Source organism: Hyalella azteca, unplaced genomic scaffold (assembly GCF_000764305.2).
Source record: "Hyalella azteca isolate HAZT.00-mixed unplaced genomic scaffold, Hazt_2.0.2 contig15116, whole genome shotgun sequence".
NCBI lineage: Eukaryota > Metazoa > Arthropoda > Malacostraca > Amphipoda > Hyalellidae > Hyalella > Hyalella azteca.
Genome location: NW_025944978.1, coordinates 169,201 through 189,390, shown reverse-complemented (window position 1 = coordinate 189,390; position 20,190 = coordinate 169,201). Strand labels below are relative to the sequence as shown.

At 36.3% G+C, this 20,190-nt stretch overlaps 1 protein-coding gene across 1 annotated transcript; it reads left to right on the top strand.

Moving 5' to 3' along the window:
- The first annotated feature begins 1,543 nt into the window (after positions 1–1,543).
- Positions 1,544–14,871, top strand: LOC108673319 (hillarin). Its single transcript, XM_018161124.2, has 16 exons — positions 1,544–1,752; positions 6,188–6,317; positions 6,698–6,801; positions 7,164–7,399; positions 7,804–8,149; positions 8,440–8,586; positions 8,969–9,072; positions 9,429–9,590; positions 9,997–10,097; positions 10,534–10,657; positions 10,865–11,060; positions 11,416–11,522; positions 12,053–12,137; positions 12,778–12,987; positions 13,351–13,455; positions 13,731–14,871. The coding sequence occupies exons 1-16, from the start codon at positions 1,585–1,587 to the stop codon at positions 13,866–13,868; spliced, it is 2,463 nt and encodes an 820-aa protein (XP_018016613.1). The 5' UTR covers positions 1,544–1,584; the 3' UTR covers positions 13,869–14,871.
- Positions 14,872–20,190: the final 5,319 nt, after the last annotated feature.

Below are 20,190 nucleotides of genomic sequence, written 5' to 3'. Positions count from 1 at the left end.
GGAAGGAGAGCGTTACATCAGTTATATCGCACCGCCACGTCTGTCTTGACCTAGGCAGTGCCACTGGCTACTCTGCGGTCCATATTTGATAAGTATTGGTTCGATGATCCTACGGTCGATGGCATCAGGAATCGCTGGCGATATGAGGAATCCTTCTAGGATGCCTTGTTTGTACAATTCATATGCGACAGGATGAGTTTAGACTCATCTTCATGCGACAATAATTATACGAGAAACCTAGTAACTCAGCGCGCATACATTTACTTTGTATAATGAGCTTGCAGAAATTTGAATAATACTAATGCTACTTGATCACCTAACATTTGTTAACAAGATCAATTTTCAAAATGTGAGCTGTTTGAATTTGAGATGACCAAGTTTACGCGTATTTCTGCAAATTGGTTCGCTTGTATGACTTGAATTCTTCCTAAATTGCCCTAACGTGTCTCTTCATGCTGTCTAATGTCATTCCAGTTATTAAGAGTTCAAATAAAATCTGTGATACGTGAGTTAGCAATAATATGATAAAATACTTTACAGAAGTACGTATATAGAGAAAGTTATTGTGGAAAAATACTATCACTATAATTGGTTGTTAATGCTATTTATTTTTGATCAGGTATCAGCATGGCCGGGGCGACGACACTCGTCTATCAGGCTAATAATTGTTCATCGCCGCACTTCCTTCAGCGCCGACTACTCCCATCTGGCTGGCGTACGACATCTTGGGATAATTTTTGCTAAAAACATTTTTTGGCTCTTCTTAAATATTTGCAACAGTCAATAAAGACAGTGCCATAATGGGCTAGAAAAAACGCAGAAAATTATAAGGACGAGCTTTCAAATTAAATAATTCATCTGAATTTTCAGTAGAGGACTTAAAGAGATTTAAACATTACTGCAGAAAGAGATAATCAGAGAAAAACTTCCGCTACAAATTTTAAGTGTAGTGAATTCTTTTCAGGAGCAGGAAAACAGACAAATAACCGAAGTACGATTTAACAGTGAAAAAATTCCCCTCAAGGATTCATTGCAAAACCTAGGTCGACTGTCTGAGTGGACTTCAAATTGCGAAGCGAAAAGATCGTAGGCTGTCATCAAAGGCTTATTACCTTACGTTCAGGATTCGATGTCGGAGGGAAGAGTCCCGCGAAAAAAGTTGGGGATGATTTCACTATTTTTGTCTTCCTCATTCCTCACTGTCTTCCTCAATATATCAAGGTTTCACCGTCGAATATGTACTGAATTATTTTGGTTTACATTGCTCGCAACTAAATCATAGGACGACTATTGAAAATGCTGCAAAAAATTCCCTAAATGAGATTTTGTTGATTCAAATCAGAATATCCGGAGTGCTTCGGCATCTGCAGCACTTTGTGAACACGAAGAGTTTGTAAACGACGATTTGATCAAAACTGGAACGCAACACGTGGAGGCTCAGACTACTGACGTACCTACTACTGAATCGTTCCAGTACGATTGCATCTACCAGAAAAAGGAGTTGGGCTTGGGCAGCTCGAGAAACCTTTCATACCTTAAAACCGACAGTTCTCTCTTGTGCCTCGCAAAGATAATAAGTTTTCAATGGGTATTCGGATTTCTCATCCTCAAACGTCTGGGTGCGCCACAATTGTCGTCCCGGAATTTAGGAAGTCCAACGAAGAACTCAATGACTCTGACTACCAGGATGATGGCGAGGTTCTTATGCCAGAAAAGGTTCTGCAATCTTCGTGGATCAACAGAAAAAAGAAAGTGAGTGTCGCTGACAAATATAGGTTTTCTTAGTTTTTGTTTAGTGGAATTTAGTTCAGCTACAGCTAACTCTCCCTTGCACGCAGGTCTTTCACGGATGACCTGCTCATGACGGAGTTGGATTAGGTTTAGGGTTAGGGTTAGGTTTAGGGTAGGTTTAGGGTTAGGTTTAGAGTTAGGTTTAGGGTTAGTTTTATGTTTTGGTTTAGGGTTTGGATAGGATTTGATTTAGGGTCTGGTTTAGTGTTAGGTTAGGTGTTATTTTAGGCATACAAGAGCCTTGAGAATTGGCCTGTATGGATGGCACATCAAATAAGCTAAACAAAGAGCCTCTCCATGTGCAAGACACATTTACAAATGGTACCCAGCATGTCTCGCGAATCATTATCAGATATACGCTTGACACCGGGGCGTAAACCTCTTCATGAAACATGCGGTACGAGGCATCACTGCAAAAGCTGAAAGTTTGGCAAGTATTGATCTCTATCGTTAGGTTCGACTATCGACTACTGAGTTCTGCCGGCAGTTGCACCTCAGGCGTAGAATCATATCATGCATGCGTGTGATTGCAATGCGCTGATGGTGATGAACGAGACCATAAAAGAACTTCCAATCAGAAATTTGACTTAGTTTATAACGAAGAGGTCATGATTAAGGAACTGTACCTGTGTCACTGTCAAATGGCTGAATAGTGTCAGGGTTTTATACATGATGATTTTACAAATACATACTGTACCAACTTGTTTAAAAATGGATTTTTATTTTATTACAACACTTCTCTTTAACTTCACTTCTTGTTGTTTGTTTGTCTGCTATATCAATATTTAACAAACTTTTACCTGTCCAATCGATCTGAAATTTTGCACACTTGCGTAAAGCTGGAGAACATGCATGATTCAATTGCCAGAATAAATAATTTTGAAAATTAAAAAAAATCCTTAAAAAATTTTAAAAATAATTTTGTCTGCTACAGATCTTATAATCCATATTTAACATACTTCTACCTGTCCAATCGATGTGAAAACTTGCACGCTTGCATAAAGTTGAAGATAATGCATAAATCAATTGAGAGAATAAAAAATTTTACAATGTAATTTTTTTAAATATTAAAAAATTGAAAAAATATATTTTTCTAAATACATAAGAAATAAAAAAAAACATTCTACAGGTGTAACATCAGAGACATTGGCATCTCTAGAAGTGTTGTCTTTTTAGCCTATCAATAGTTCTCTGATAAGGAATCTTTTGCTCACGTAATATAAATCTTTCAAAACAGTCTGAAAATTTAACGGGAATTATGACCGATAATAATTTAACAGAATTTTCTTGAGGGCCATTTCTGTCTCGTAATACATTTTAAAGTTTCACAGCAATTCAAACGATTCAGTGTGCAATTGCGGTTTCCTGGAAATACATACTTAATTTATAATGATAAACAAACAATGGTTTCATTTCATACCGGTTGGAAAAAATTTGCGTATTCTTTCTGAGAAACTTGTTCACAAAACTGAAATTGTTCCTCGCAAAAAACGTTCGCACTTGATTGCAAAGTTAGACCATGAGACTCGACAACGATCGGTAGCACGAAAGGCGACATGCGATGGTATCAAGTCTCAGACAATTTTATCACGCGACAAACGTGAAAAAAATGTCTTCACTATGATTTGCAGCAAAACATTAACTTTAAACTATTATCGTATTTTGTCCATTGTTTATAATTTCGGTTCTTTTGTTGAAGTTAATATTTATAAACCACTGTACATTGAGTAAAAAAACAATTAGATTTGTTCTGAATGTTGTTGTCCACCATTCGATCGATTTCAATCTATCCATATTAGAATAAGCTAGGTTGTGCCGTGCTAGAACAACGAAATTAAAATGTCTTATGACTGAATATTCCGAAGGAATATCACGTGGAACTGAGTTCAGATAAACTGTCACAAATGACCTTCTGAATTACATTTGGTCTCTATTCCTTACTTGATAATAATTTAGATATATATTAGTATATGAGAAAAACATACCTAATAAAAAAATTATGTACAGATAAAAATTCGTATTTGCACATGCATTTTAGCTGCTGCCGTGATATAGTTGGGCCATATGTGGCCGAGGGCCGGGCAAGCGAGGGTTGCTAAGCAGACGGTAGGTAGGGCGACATTGCCCTGGCAACATGAAGCTTGGGAGGCGATGTAAAATATACGAACTCAAAGCTACTGGTCGATGAAATGCAGTGCAGCTTCTGATGTACCGTCAAATGATGAATTCAACGAAGCTCATTTAGGTGCTGATAAATGTTGGGTGCATCTAACGAGCATGATAAAGTATTTAGTCCTCGTGATGAGCGTTGAAAGACGTAAAAAGTTATAAATTGTTTACTGTTCCACAAATTAGGGTTATTCAGATATATGATCCTCGTATGGATACTAAGGTACTAATATTTTTCGTGACAAAACCTAACTACAACACTTCTCTTTAACTTCACTTCTTGTCGTTTGTGGGTCTGCTACAAATCTTATAATCGATATTCAACACACTTCTACCTGTCCAATCGATCCGAAATTTGGCACACTTGCATAGAGTTAGAGACAATGCATGAATCAATTAACAGAATAAATGATTTTAAAAATTAATTTTTTTTAATATTAAAAAAATAAAAAAAAAATAATTTTGTCAACAACAAATATTTTTATCGATATTTGACACACTTCTACCTGTCCAATCGATCTGAAATTTTGCACACTTTTGTAAAGTTGGAGACAATGTGTGAATCAATTGACATAATAAATAATTTTATAAATTATTTTTTTTCTTAAAAAAAATTAAAAATAATTTCGTCTGCTACAAATCTTATAATCCATATATGACACGATTTGACCTGTCCAATCGATCTGAAATTTTGCATCATTGCATAAAGTCAGAGACAATGCATGATTCAGTTGACAGAATAAATAATATTGAAAATTTACAAAATTTTGATATCTTAAAAAAATTTTGAAAAATAATTTATTTTAATATTTGAAAATAAAATTAGAAATTCATTGTACATGTGTAACATCCAAGACACTGGATTCTTCAGAAGTGTTGTCTTTAAAAAGTAATTTTTAAAAGCATATTATTTTAAACTTGTAACTTTAATTCAATAGTTTACACATACTTACAAGTTAATTAAAAATTATAGTATCAGCAATGCTTGAAGCGTGAATTTATTTTTCATAAGAATGCAATTCATTAACACGTTATTTGAATTTTTAATGTAAGTTTAATTCAGATTATGTTATTTGCATGAGGTTTCATCGATAGTGAGAAAATACATTCTCCTTAATCATTAACAAGTAGAAACCTAGTAATACCACACCTACGTATTAATGCTCAGGTGAAAGATATTGAAATGTTTACTGTAACATCCGTGTAGTTATGACACACATTTTAGTGCGTTAAATCTTCTTCCTAAATTATAGATTAAAGATGCAATTAAGAGCTGTACTGCCATGGCGGTAATATTCATGATTTATTTGTCAGCCTCCCAGCGCGCAAGGTAATGAAATAATGATCAGGCAATGTATATATAATATATATTTATGCAGCTATCAAGGACTACTACACACAGGACATGCATAGCCTATGTCCAGCCTCTGCTAGCAGAGGCGATCGCCTACACTATGAAAATGCTGTTGTTTTAGTGGCATCAACAAATGATATGCCCATAATTGTTTCATACAATAGTATTACAATGTGTGTAGTAGTCCTTGGTCAGAACCTGTCTCTTATACACATCTAGATGTGTATAAGAGACAGGTGTAGGCGATCGCCTCTGCTAGCAGAGGCTGGACATAGGCTATGCATGTCCTGTGTGTAGTAGTCCTTGGCAGCTATATAATATATATTTTCACTCACATACTTCTAGTATTTAACACGGAATCTAAGTAAGGTTTCTTCAAATGCAAAAGGTTTGTCTACGTCCGACTTAATTAATAATTATAGCCCCAGTTAAATTGTACACCATTCAGAGTTCATGCATGGGACAGCGTTCAAATTAGATGGGTTTTCCTTGACTTATGTGTTTGGTGAATGGATTGAACATTCCTCTGTGCTATTCGTGTAGTGATCGATACCAGGAAGTAAGTTTCGTTACGGAGCACCTCGAGCTGCTGCCGAGTGAATGATTTCGTAGTCTTACGTGCATTACCGCGATGAATAGCCAGCAAGGTTAGCACATCGTCCCGACGCTTGCACATCCGAGGAAAAGATTCTCGTAATAAGTTTCCTGAAGAATTGTTTATAATTGGTACATTGGGAGATCTAAGAGTCCAGGGATAGCATGCTGTTATGCAATACGTTATTGAATAAAATAGGTATAGGAAAGCATTCAAGTTGAATATCATGAAGAAATACTTACCGGTTGAAATACAGTGTAATATGAAGCCAATTTCAGCGGAGGCGCAACACGACGCAGACGGTTGAGGTGCAAACAGACGAGGTGCAGGAGGACGAACTCGACTGGGACCTTACAGACCTGCAGGACAGGGAGACCCAAACCCTTCCTGACAACCCAACGCCCTTCCGTGAGTTGAACCCTGAAAACCCAACGCCCTTCCGTGAGTTGAACCCTGACAACCCAACGCCCTTCCGTGAGTTGAACCCTGACAACCCAACGCCCTTCCGTGAGTTGAACCCTGAAAACCCAACGCCCTTCCGTGAGTTGAACCCTTGGGTGGGGCGAGTTCAACTCTTGGACTGCGTGAACTGTGAGCGCGTGACACTATTATTGCTAGTTCAGTTGTGTTGCTTAAATGTGTTCAAATATCAAATATATCATGCTGTTATTACACTACTCTGATCTCGGTGCTTAATATATTAACTCTGTTGTTTCAATTCACTATATCTTAAACATTACGCGTTATCAACAATAATTTTCAATATTCATGATGCACGTGGTGGTCAGAGTTGAACAGAACAGACGCGATGGTGCAGACAGACTACCGCTACTTCCCTCTCGCCGCGTCAGAAGCCAATGTCAACCCTGCCCAGCCCGAGCCTAAGAAAACGGTGAGGAATTTTCTCTCATAAATCAAAATGTAGTAGCCAAGTCACTTGTCTCAATGTCGATAAGACCGGTGCGTTGCTGATATTTTTATATGACGAAAAGCTGTCGCAAGTTATTAAAGGCACTTTCCGTAGCAACTAATGAGATTCTGCACGGTGTTATAATTAGCAGATCAATTCTTGCGAATCCAGTGATTTGATAAAGTTTTGGGTGAGCGCCTAACCATTCGTGATGGGGAGTGATTTCAATCATGCTTTACTTCTTCAATTTGATCGTAATTATTGCAAACCTTAGAATAGAGATTTTTATTTTTTGATTCCACACGTACAAACACCCTATTTTTTTCTATATAACACCTCGTCAGTTCCGGGATGCTGAATCGCAGACGGAACGCACGACGGCATCAGTCTCTACTCAGACGGAAGAGGAATTTTTGTTGCCGACAAGAGCAGCTTCCAAGCCTCCAGACCAGCCCCCTTCTGCTGTGCCGGAGTTAGGGGAGCTCAACGACTCAGCAGCGATTGCGTCGTCGGCAGCTGCGACGAATGCTGCCATCACACGCAACGTTAACAACATTATCCACATCACGCCTTATAATGTGTATGTTCCAGACTTAAAGGATTTTATCATACAGGGGCCAAAAATATGTATATTTTTAGCGCATTTTCTCATTTATGGAAAAAATGCACTATTGTGCTCGCCATGTCCGTCCGTCCGTCTGTATGTCCATCTGTCCGTCCGTCTGTCCGTGACCTCAAGTTTTCGTCGACGAGAAAATGCGCTCTCTGTCACTCACTGCAGTGAGTACTGCAGAGTTATATTTTTTTAGTCATATGGAGGCACTAATTGTAGATACTATTATTAGGTAATAAAAATTTTCAATGTGAATCATTTAAATGGTAGACAGCTCCAAGTTATTTGATGACTAAATTAGTAGTTTTTATTGTTAAATTTTTGGAATTTAATTCTTCAGAATCAAATTTAATTCAATTCCTGTTTATTAGACGGGAAAGCTCAGCTTCAAGTTCTTCTAAAAATTTCTCCAAAATGGACCGAAGGAGTTCTTCGATGGAGTCTTCAGCGCCATCAGTAGCTGTTTCTTACTCGCCCACTTCCTTACCATCACTGATGAAGCAAGGGTCCTTCTTGGCCTCCTCCAGCCCTTCACTCAGCGTTTCCTCCGACGTGGTCACTGCTCCTCTCAGAGCTCCCAAGGAGAACGCAGCTATCGCACAACGTCCTCGAAAAGATTCTATGGCGCTCTGGGAGACGCTTGGTCCATTCTATCTTAATGATCTTCTGCCAGTGGTGAAAGCCAGTCAAAAGTTCTACAGGAAGAAACGGAAGATGGTAAAAAAATTAAAGAGCAATATTGACTATAAGAAAACCACTTTACTTGGTATTTGCCGGTAGATTTCTCGCTACTAACATAAGGTCACCGTTATTTAGGTGCTTGACATAATGTCTGTTGTCTTTGTCACACAATTTTCGAAGCAACTTCTCACAAAACGTACTTGGCTGTGTTCTGGCTTTAAAGTTCGACTTTCTAGTTTCTGTCCAGACTCCTATGAAATTAATTATCATTGCAAGACCTTATTTCACAGGACTGGATAACATTTTCACCATATGCGATATCCCAGATTGACGTGAGCGTCCAAACCGAAACGAAGGGAGACGAAGAGTCTCCGGAATTCGCGGCGCGGCCACCGCCCAGCCGGAAAGAGGAACTCTTGCGAAATTTTAACCTCGCGGCACTGGACAACCGAGCGCTGGCAGCGTCCAGTGAGGTGTGTGCCAATTATTTATCCTTATGAATATCAAATCATTGTATTTAAAGTTCATCATGTCACAAGCTTCAAAGAACAATGCCTTTGTATTAATCTACTTAAAGTTCAATGGTAACACTCGCATTTATGGCTGCCACTCCGAGCTACATGAATGCCTCTGGCCGAATAATGTACCTCTGTAATAAATGTGCCAATAATGAATACAGAGATTTATGAGTACTATGTTCCTTTTATCCTTAATAAAATTATTTTATAATTCGATGATGTTTGCTGATGGTAGCAGACCAAGAATGTGGAAAGAGGATAAATTCTAATTGATTCGCAACAGAAATGAGTGAAAGTTTGAAATGTCTGCGACTTTTACACGACTGCTTATTTTCAGATCTCAAGAAGCATCGACCAACTCGTTGGATTTTTGTGCCCTCCAAGTTACAATGATCTGCAGAAGGTGCGGGTTATATTCAGATGGATCACAAAAAATATCAGGTAAGTTTTTCTTTATCTGAAATTTTATGGGATCAATTTCAGGAAATTGGATGTTACCAACCGAAGATATTAATCTTGTTTGAATATGACCGAAAGAATCATAAATTCAAGGTTATTATCGAGAGCACATTTACATAAAACATGTAACACGTAAGAAACATCTAAAAATACCTACAATTATTATGTATTCTGAAGGAGATTAGCTTTCACTGCGATTTACGTAACGTTTACGTAAACGTGCTTATGTAAACGTGTAGAGCACGTTTACGTAAGACATGAAACACATAACAGCATCTAACAATATCTACAATTATTATTTAATCTGAAGTAGATTTGCCTATACTACGATATTGCAGGTATGACTGGAAGTTCGTAGAGCGAGCACAGACCGCAGAGCAGGTGCTGCAGACCAGGGCTGGCGTCAGCAAAGACTTCGTAGCGCTGTTCCAGGCGCTGAGCGACAGAGCTGCGGTCAGGACCAGACGTATCCAGGGATTTGCCAGGAACAGAGAGTTCCGGTGAGAAATGGGATGAATTTGTGATAAAATATTCGGTGTATTGGTCAATTCAAAATTGGAATTGAACAGTTATATAAGGAGGACAAGGAAATCAATTGAGCGTCTTATTCAGTAGACGAAATTATTGAATTCTGAATGGTCTTAATTACAAGTATATGCGAAAAAATTCTAATTGCAACAATTGCTTTTGACCGGAAACAGTCCTATGTTACTATGTAATATGCATTCAAACTAGTATCCTGGATTACAATTAAATAATTAATTTAATTGTATTAATGAATTTAATTGTATTAATTTCATTTTTAATATTTACATATTCTGATTTAAATAATTAAATCAGAATATGTAAATATGTGATTAATAATGAATATGTGAATATGACCGATAAATCCGTCATAACTTGTAGGGTGGGACGTCGCTTCGACCCGTCCCGAGACGTGTTGCACTTCTGGCTCGTGGTCTTCATCTTCGATACATGGCGCTTTGTAGACCCAACTTACGGAGCAGGTATCTTACGATAATTCATTAATAAAATTAAAGTACATAATTTACAGTAAGTAATAAATCGGTTGTTGCTCGAATATTCTCTCCATCTTTGCACGTGTTGTAGAATTACAATTATCAATGATTATGTTACAAATTGGCAGTGCTTTTATGTTGCTTTTTGGCAGTGTCATCGAAGAAAACACCTTCATTATGCTCCTGTTTTCATATTCTTTAGTTAAGATATACAACTAGAATGGATACCTTGACATGACATGTATAATTTTACAATGGAGGGCCTGGATAAAAAGCTTATATATATTATCAAAAAAACGTTTTAAATTTAAAAAAAGTCCAACATCATGATAGTGAAATCTTCCATTTTAACCGCGGGGAAATAACGTTCGGTAAATGTAATTGAGTAATTTTTGTGTACAACTATAGGGTATTTATTGCGCAGGTTACACTGACGCACAGGGCAGGTTTCATGCCGTCCTGCAGGATCACTTCTTCCTCCCAGACCCCGACGTCTTCATCTACACACATTATCCTTACCATCCCGAGGACATCGGAAACTATTACAGGTCAGGGAAAACTTTCAAAAGATCATTCATTTAACAATTTAATAATATTTGAATTTTTCCTACAATGTAGAAAAGTTGAATGATGTGAATAAAATAAAAGAGGTTGAATATTTTTGGTTTTCATTTTTGCCGTCATAACTCCTGTTTTAGTTCAATTTACATTTAAATTAAGTGGCATGTCATTGTGAATTGTAATATTTTTTTCAGGTGGCAACTGATGGACGTTCCAATTTCACTAGATTTATTCAATAGTTTTCCGATGATCACTCCTCATTTCTGGAAATGTGGTCTGCGGTTCAGAAAACAAAGGACAAGTCCCTTCATATTTTCTCAACATGGAGACCTGCAGCTCGCATCGTCGGTTTACATGAGATATAAATATTCCTTCTATCCCGCGGACGAGGTTAGCTTGAAAGACTAATGTAAAATTTTGATCCTACATTAATTTTTGTTATTGAATTGGGTTCTTAAAATTTTAATTTTCACAGATGTTTCCAAAAGGTTAAGAGTGCTTGTTGTCGGTAGCAGAGTTGACCAATTTTTAAGCACGACTGTTCACATGCAGAAACCTTGGCTTATTTTTATAACATCTCTTACTACATTTTAGTGTATTAGATTACTTCAACGGACGCTTGTCGAGAGAAAAATTCTCTAATTTAAAAGACAAAACATGAAACCTGAAAGGTATCTTCATAGGATGCAGGTAATTTATGTTAATTAAAATTAGTCGATTAACAAACGCCTACGTACATTTAAAGGCCGAGAGTGATGTGATGAACCGCTGGGTGTTTGCTTCGTTGAAGGAAGGCGGCGCCGTGGTAACTTTCTCAATGACTCCTAACACCACAGCGCCTCTCGTCTTGAGGTTAGAATGCCTCACTCTTGCTCATTCTTTTTAGCGCATTTTCTCATTTATGGAAAAAATGCACTATTGTGCTTGCCATGTCCGTCCGTCCGTCCGTCTGTCTGTCCATCCGTCCGTCTGTCCGTCCGTGACTTCACGTTTTCGTCGACGAGAAAATGCGCTCTCTGTCACTCACAGCAGTGAGTGCTGAGTTATATTTGTTGACACCTTCTTTCAAGTTAAGTTCTTGTGAAAACACGTACAACTTGCGGACAATTACCTACGAAATTTCTTAGGCCTTCTAGTCTTAAAGTTTTCAACATATTTTCTTGAGAGTTGGCAAATAATCACTTGAATATTCATTGTTAAAAACAACCAGGTTAAATATGGCTTAGTAGCAAATATATGCCTCGCGACAAGATATATTTTTGTTTGACAGATTCTTACTGTAGCTGGTCTTGAACTAAAGTAAGTTTTGAAAGTGAGTTCTCTGTTCATGCTGCCCAAACAACAATTTTGAGCGATAATTAAGCATAAGGCTTCTCTGTCAGAATTTTAGCTCAACCTGAAGACGATATCGAGACGGACGATACTCCTTTAGGACACGTGGTCTCCTTCCTCGTCATTTGCACGAAGGTAAGGCGACAAATTAGTTGGCAACCGGGTTAGAAATTAATATTCTGTACGAACAGTATTGACGGATGAACCTCTAGCATATAATTATTTAATAATAATATCGGCAATATTATTTTTTATTAGATGTTTATGACGCGAGAAGTTCCAGAAAATGTAGAAATTCCTATTAGCACCTTTTTTTGTATTGCTTAAACTAATGTTTAATCTTGAACGAAACTTGGCTCATTCCTGGGCGATTGTTGTGAGTTTAGTATTAATCATAATAAAAAAAACGACCATGATCGTTTATATTATTAAAAATTCCTTTAGTATTGCGGGAAAACAATTCTTATTGCGACGTTCCGACCCCTTGAACATAATTAACTTTCTTAAATTGGGGCAGTGAAATTGACTGTTGGGTTCGTGACATCGTCTCGAACATTCATTTCCTTCTCTTATTAACTGGAGTCGAATTGTTTGTAATTTCGTACGTTTTCCATTACCAGAATAACTGAAATTTGTTTTTTTTTCTTGTTGGGTTCGTGACATCGTCTCGAACATTCATTTCCTTCTCTTGTTAACTTCAGCCGAATTGTTTGTTATTTCGTACGTTTTCCATTACCAGAGTCACTGAAAAATTTTGTTCTTGTCTTCTAATCAGCCTCGGAAATACTTCATCCCCTATCCCCCTCACGATGGGGTTTGGGGCGCCAACCCCCGGCTGTACCAGTGCGGTCTGGACCTTGTGAGTGAACCTGGCCCCTTGCTGGTGAGCTGGGGGGGCCGCAAGCACCTCACCTTCGAGAAAGCCTTCGATGTCCTCCTCATGTTCCAGTTATGCGATAAGGATGGCAATAACGTAGAGCTCAAGGTAAATGCCATTTAAAGTAGGGTTTGTATCATTCGTCACACTTAATATTGAACTCAAGCTAAACAAGTCAAGTTTTATCAAAACACAATTGATCGATATTAATTTTGGTGGTTTAAGCATGGAGAAACGGCTGAATGAGCTAGGAAGTTTTGTTTAAATTGCACAAAATAAGATAAGGCAAACAAAATAATAAAATGATTTTCTGTTTATGAGAAACTAACGCAAAAAAACGAGACATCCAGGACAATTATGTTGGTCAAATACACTTGGTTTAAAAATATGGCTTACATTTTTCCTTTGAAAATCGTTAACGACTTGAGACAATCTAATGATTTAAATATAAACAGAACAATTTTTATCCAGGGAATTCTGAAGAAGGATGAATCGGCAGATGAAATCCACGTGACCATCATACCCCCCAGCGTTGGCTACTACAAACTCCTGCTCTACGGCATTCCCAGGCCCGAGGTGTGGCACTCTTCTTCTCAGATCCTATTCATTTTGGTTTCCAGTCATGATTTATAATGAATTATTTACTATAATACGTTAATATCTCGAAGTGCGATACGAGTTTTCTCTGCTCACAATAGCAAATGAAAGATTAAAACGAAGGGATAACCATTAAGTACATTTAGGGCCAGGAGTTCATTGAAGTATAACAAGTAACCAAGTATCTAATCGATAAAATAATTAACGGTTTTACTTAACTTGGGAGTCATTTGAATTTAAAATTCGTTTGACAGGTTCGCGGTCGCTGGCGTTTGCCGCTGCTGGCCGTGTATTTGCTGGAAAGTAAGATGCTTGGACTGCCAGAAGAAGAGAAGAAACGAAGGGAACAAAAGAAGACGGAGAAATTGAGACTCAAAGTGAGAGCAAGATAATGAAGGGCGGACTGAAAACGCAGTACGATAATTCGCACAAGCATACGCAAATGAATATTGCGATGTTATTACTCAGTTGAATTTTAAGGAAGAAAATGTAAGATTTGTTGCCTAATTGTGCTCTAGCGGAAATTGATGTTGATTATTAATGATTCCCTGGAAGTTATAGTTTCGGAAATTTTGTTTAGGTAAGAAAAATTGTTCAAATTTTATAGGTCATGTAATAAGCTAAGTCATTATTGAGAAATGCTAATATATTCCAAGAATAAAGTGAGATTAAGTAATTGAGTGAATGAAATTAAATTTTATTAGGATATCGTGCAGTACATTGTCACAATAGCATTCAGAGGGGCATTGCTTGAAGCTTAGTGCGAAGTAGAAATATATTAGGAAGGAAAATAATTAAGTATGTATAAAATGTATAATTTCCTCTAGAATAAAAGCAAGAAGAGTTGAAACAGTAATGTTTACGCGAGAGACACAGAAGCTATGAGCATAAATTGATTCGTAAGTAAACTAATACTTTGAAGGATTGGATTTGCCTTTGTTTTATTTCATAATTGTTACAGCTAAATAATACGTGAAAATTTCCAAATTGATGTCTTCTTCTAAGAGGAATCAGAAAAATCCTGGAGACCGCAAGTTGGCTGGGCATTTGTTATTGTATAGTTTTAATGTACAGTATATTTTGTACTTACATTCATGAACTTTATGTACAAAATTGACTTTTAATGCAATTATATACTCAATGTTCAAGATCAGCTTCGAATTTGTTATTATATACAGGGAATTAATGCGCACTTTTTTCTTAAAAACACAAGTTGGCGTTAGGGGACTCAGGTCAGGGACTCTAATATAAAAAATCCTAGCCAATCCTACGTTCTCTTAATCTGGTACAGGGTAATTAGTTCGTTTTTCAATCGAGTGATATAATTATTTGGCATTTCATCAAACGAATAACATATAATAAATTGTTACAAATAATAATAAAAATAATAATATATAAATATTATTATTTAATAATAATAATATAAATAATATTGTAATAATTTGTAATTATATTTATATTAATATAAATAATTACTAATTGTTTGGAAGCGCTGCCAGACGCATCGTAAGCCTTTTGGCCAATTTCAGTTCGAGCTTTGAAGCCTAATTTCGTTTGTACCTTACATTAAAAAACAAAAACCTATGAGCAAACATTGTTTACGGTATAAATGACACGTTATTTGACTTCGTTTACATAACAGACAGAAACTGGTGTCACTGTTTTATGAACTGTGTTTCTTTCGACAGAATATTTGACCGAGATTGTGACATTGATCCACATCGACACTAGACAGCATGTCACTTTGTCTCTATCGTCACAACCTGCACATCATTTCCACTCTGACGTTGCCTTTTTCGTGATTTCTATGCTACACGTTTGCGTTAATTTCTATTTAATGAGGTAAATTAATTATTTCTTATAAATATACTCTAAAATTTGCAGGCAATGCGGGATATGCAAATGTATAACATGGAAGCTATAGGTATATTTATCGAAAATGACTACGACCACATATATGGTCGGCGGTAGAAACATTTCATTTTATAGCCTTTAAGCTTCTAATCAATGTACAGGCTTTGGAGATAATTTATAACCAATTTATGGTTATCTGTCAATGCTACGAGATATCTTGGGATGAATGATTTCGTGGAAGCTCAAATAAAATGTTGACTACTTCTCAGAAATAAATGTTATGAATAAAACATTTTTAAATTACATGGTGCGTAAATTTTGCGTCTTAGTTATAACCTAATTTTCTATCGGATATACAGTATAATTTTTCAAATGTAAATCACGTGATAGCCCCAAGAAGTGAGTTTATTTATTTGAATTATTCACACATGACAGTAGAATATCATCATCCTGTTCCTGAATTGAGACAACTTGCTTGAGTTGGCCTGTCGTGATTATATGAGAATTCGACTCGAATACGTGACACGAATTTTCTCGGTAACCTGCACAGCTAAAATAAACAAAGAGAAAACCGGTCTGGAGGAACCACAGATTTGGATTCAACAGTTTGTATTTGATGACCTTGTTTAACAGGCCAAGAAAAACAAACAGAGGAAAATTTTTAGAAGAAAATTGTCGTTTCCTCATAGAGAATTGACCTAATTAACATTAAGAGCTCTTATTATCGTCACTGGAAATAAAGATTGATGACAACGAACATGTTTACAAAAATTTGCCGTGAATTATTTTTAGAAACAAAAATGTTTAGGGTTGATCAAAATAAATACATCTTTTAATTAAACAGTATCAAATTCAGTAGAGAAAGTTTAAATGTTTAGGGCTTACGATAGGAACGACTTACTCGTGTTATTTTTTTGAAAAGTGCGTGATGCCGAAGTATTAACTGTGTTAAATCAAGTACATGTATACTAGTGTAGTTAGGCAGAAGTTCTTCATTTATGCACGTTTCATTGAAGACCAGAGTATGCTTTTTACTAACAATTTCCTTTTTGTTTTTTTTTTTTTCAATAAGCCGAACAAAATTTCTCGCTGGTTTTAGGAGATCGAAAAGCAAGTTACCAAATGACATTTTATTGACGTTTTGAATACGTCACCAAATGACGACGTTTTGAATATTCAATATTCATTCTCAAGTAGGTGAAGAGTTTCACAACACTAGAAATTTGCGAATGACATAAGTACATACAAAAGGTATCGTAGATACGTTCAAAATCAAAACTAAAAATTATTTCGAGAAAAATTTCGACGTCCTCAAAAATCCTGTGATTTGCAAATTGATAGCTGGAAACTCATATTTGATGATGGTATCGCCAGTCTTGTATATATCGGAGCACCGCATGATGATGCTGGTGTAGGTCTCATCCTAGATGATGAGAGCCTCTGCTATCACCTGTCTTGTAGTATCGGGGCACCGCATGATGATGCTGGTGCAGGTCTCCAACGTCGAGCAGGTGATGGTCTCGATGTGGGCCTCCCGCACGTGGTTCTTTGGTCCTCCAGTTTATATGTGGCATGTGAGTCGGCGGCTCAGGGTAGATCGTGCTGGTCAAACCGATGCAATTTAGATTTTGGAGAAGCCTATAGCCTTCTTTCGTGCAGGAGAATTTGTAAATGACACTAGCTTCATACAGTGGTCCTTACTTTTTACATGTGTTATTTTTAATGATTAAATTCTTGATATTCTTGTTTTTGTAGTAAATCAGGATTTTATTGGGTCACTTATTGTTTTGCAGCTGATTTTGCAAAATTGAGTTGAGGACTCTTTCATCTGCCCTATAACCGCTCTTCATCTGTTTTTGATTGTAAATTCTGGGTAAAATCTTTTGATGTGGATTCATATGTTCGGTTTCGACGTGCACGAAAATTTGAAAATTCTGTGTCAATAGTATTTTTCGCATAACCGTTGTTGACAAGAATTTGCTTGCAGGTCCGAGTTCAGTTTTCAAGTCACGGGTCGATGTACAGGTCTTGAACGCTTGATGTATGAAGGCGCGTATGGTGCTGATTTTGTAGCGTTGGGAACATTTGTTTTCTTCGTTCAGGACCTTTACGACGTCTGTAGGTTTCCGGTAAGTTTTAGTGACGAAGTAATTATCATCTTATTGCACCAGTTTGACTTGCTGAATATCAAGAAGCGTTATTTTCCGGAAAATAAGATTTATGGCTTTAATTGACAAAGTGAAACATTTCACACATTAGGCAGTGGCAAAAAAAAAAACAAGTGAACTGTAAACATGCATGAATAGTAAAATAGTAATGAAAAAATTCAACTGATAAAAGTATGTTTAAATTCGTGAAAAATTTCATTGACGTCTTAACTTCTTAGACTTTTCTTGTTTCGACCTTAAATTTTTTTTTGCTTGCATAATATATAATAATATTTTAGTCCCTTGCCTGAAATCAACAGCGTTGGAAGTGTAAGAACCACATAATAGAATCAATAGATTAAAAGTTATTACCTCGTCACCAGACACAAGAAAATAACAACCAAGCGCAAGTGCTTAAATATTTCATTAAAATGCCAAATCGTCTTGTGGGTATTGCTAAAATATGATCGCAATTGATTAATTTTTCTGTTTCTATTTTGATTGAATCTTCGTCATTGCAGTTTTTCTTTATCCTAGAATCCTACACATCCATACATGTCCGCAGCTAGTATAGCGCACATACACTATACAGGTATACCCCTCAAAAATGAATTGGTTGACTAATTAGTTTCGGGATGCAATGCGTATATCGTAGTAAAATTCTAGTACCCCGTACATGAAAATAATGCATTAGTTGAACATCAACTCTACTGTATTTCATGAGCTACTGTTAATGCTCATAACACTGATGCAATGTTAATTACTTAATGTCAACTATTGTTTCATTTACACTGAAGTCTTTGTTGACAATTTGGCAATTCTATGGAAATGGCGGACTCACAAAATGAATGGGTGGTTATATTCAAATAGTGACAAGTTTATTATACGCGTGAACTGTTACCCCGTTATACAGGGACAAACTGACTCAGACTGACATGGGCGTTTAAGTGCATCAGAGTTTGGACAAAGTCTCATTCATTTATTTGAGTGACATTAAGGCCACAGTCTCATTCATTTATTTGACCGCCAACAAAGTCCATAGGCTAAAATCACAGGAAAGACGGTATCGCTCACGTGTGGTTTGCTGAACGAACGAAGGAAGGAAGACGATAATAATTAAACAAGGCAAATAAATCTTTTATTATTCCTACAAGCACTCCGCACAATTTAATGCTGACAAATTTCATTAGTTTTTCCGAATTGCGGATTGCAATGTTAGAAAATTTAGATTTAATTTAAACAGTTTGACTAAATTGTTCCAATTATAGCTAATTGAATGAGATTAATGAATGATTAGATGAGAAAAACAAGTAAATTTATCTTACGTGGTCGAAAAATTAAGTTGAAAGACCCGAGGGAGAGTAAAATAAATTATCTACAGTTATGAGATTTGTGAAAATTCTAGCCGCGTTTTATGAGGTTGACATGAATACAATTGGTTAGGACGATGTCTATAGGAAGTTTTGGCCAATAAGTTAGACAGATAATCTGTAAAGCTTCCTTCTTAATCTCTACAGCTACAGTCTCAAAAATTGCCATCTATAACAATATAATTTTAATGACCCCATTTACTAGTAAATAAGTTACGTCTGATGTATTGCTAGGCAGCCGAAAATAGCTGAATTATATTCGCGATGACGCCACGAACAAACTTTTAATGAAGGAATTCTTGCGGCTATTCCTTCAGGAAAATGTGGCAATGATTCCCACTAATATATACAATAGGCAGAGCATCTAAAATATTAATATAACAATTATTAGTTAAACAGCGATTTTTTCAATTTTCTCGTTAATTCATACGCGATAAAATTTCGGTCGTCATGATATTTAATTATCGTCTGATACATGGAAGGAAGAGCCCAAATTCCAGTCAAATTCTAAAATTCTACATTGACTATAAAACACCTTTACATTAGAAGAATGATTTTAGAAAGAAGCATTCGAAGGATCATAAATTCCAATGCCAGCTTGGAACAACGCTACCAAGTCTCTTCACTAGTTCAATATCAATGAAAATAGTTAAATTTTTCCTTAAATGTTGTAAATATTTTAAATTCCAGGCAAGGGTTCTCTGTGATAGCTATATGGTCTTCTTTTACAATGGAGTTCACTTAGCGGCGTCAGAGGACATAAACTGATTTTAAATATTTATATTGCGGTGAGAGTGTCAAGATAAACCTATTTAGGTACAAAAACTGCCAATATTGAGTACTTAATCTGAGCGTTCGAAACATTTTTCTAATTTTCAAATGTAATAAAGAACATTGGAGAAAAGACAATAAAGTTCCATATGTTATTGCTTATGTTCCTTGCTGCTCCTAGTAATGATCTTCTTGGTGTCATCTATTTTCTATACTTGAAGAATTAAGCTACTACCAATTGTTCTGTAAAGTTTGATCAAAAATGCTAATCAAGTTCGATAACATTTTGAAATTACAGCAATTTAAGTAACGGGCAATTTTTTACAGTTTGCTGGGCAAATTGCAACACTGGCTTGGAATTTGTTCAGGAACTACAAATAGTTTTATTAACATTAAATTTTTAATCTGACTAAATTTAAATTCGATTCGATAATCTTTACCATCGAAATGGTTACGTGACTATTTTTACGATTATCATAAATTCGTTGAAGAATTTTACTTCTATAGTTTAACTTTTGCGATTGTTGAAGGGTGTTTAGTTTTAAAATATAAATTACCCTCGCTATGTTTGA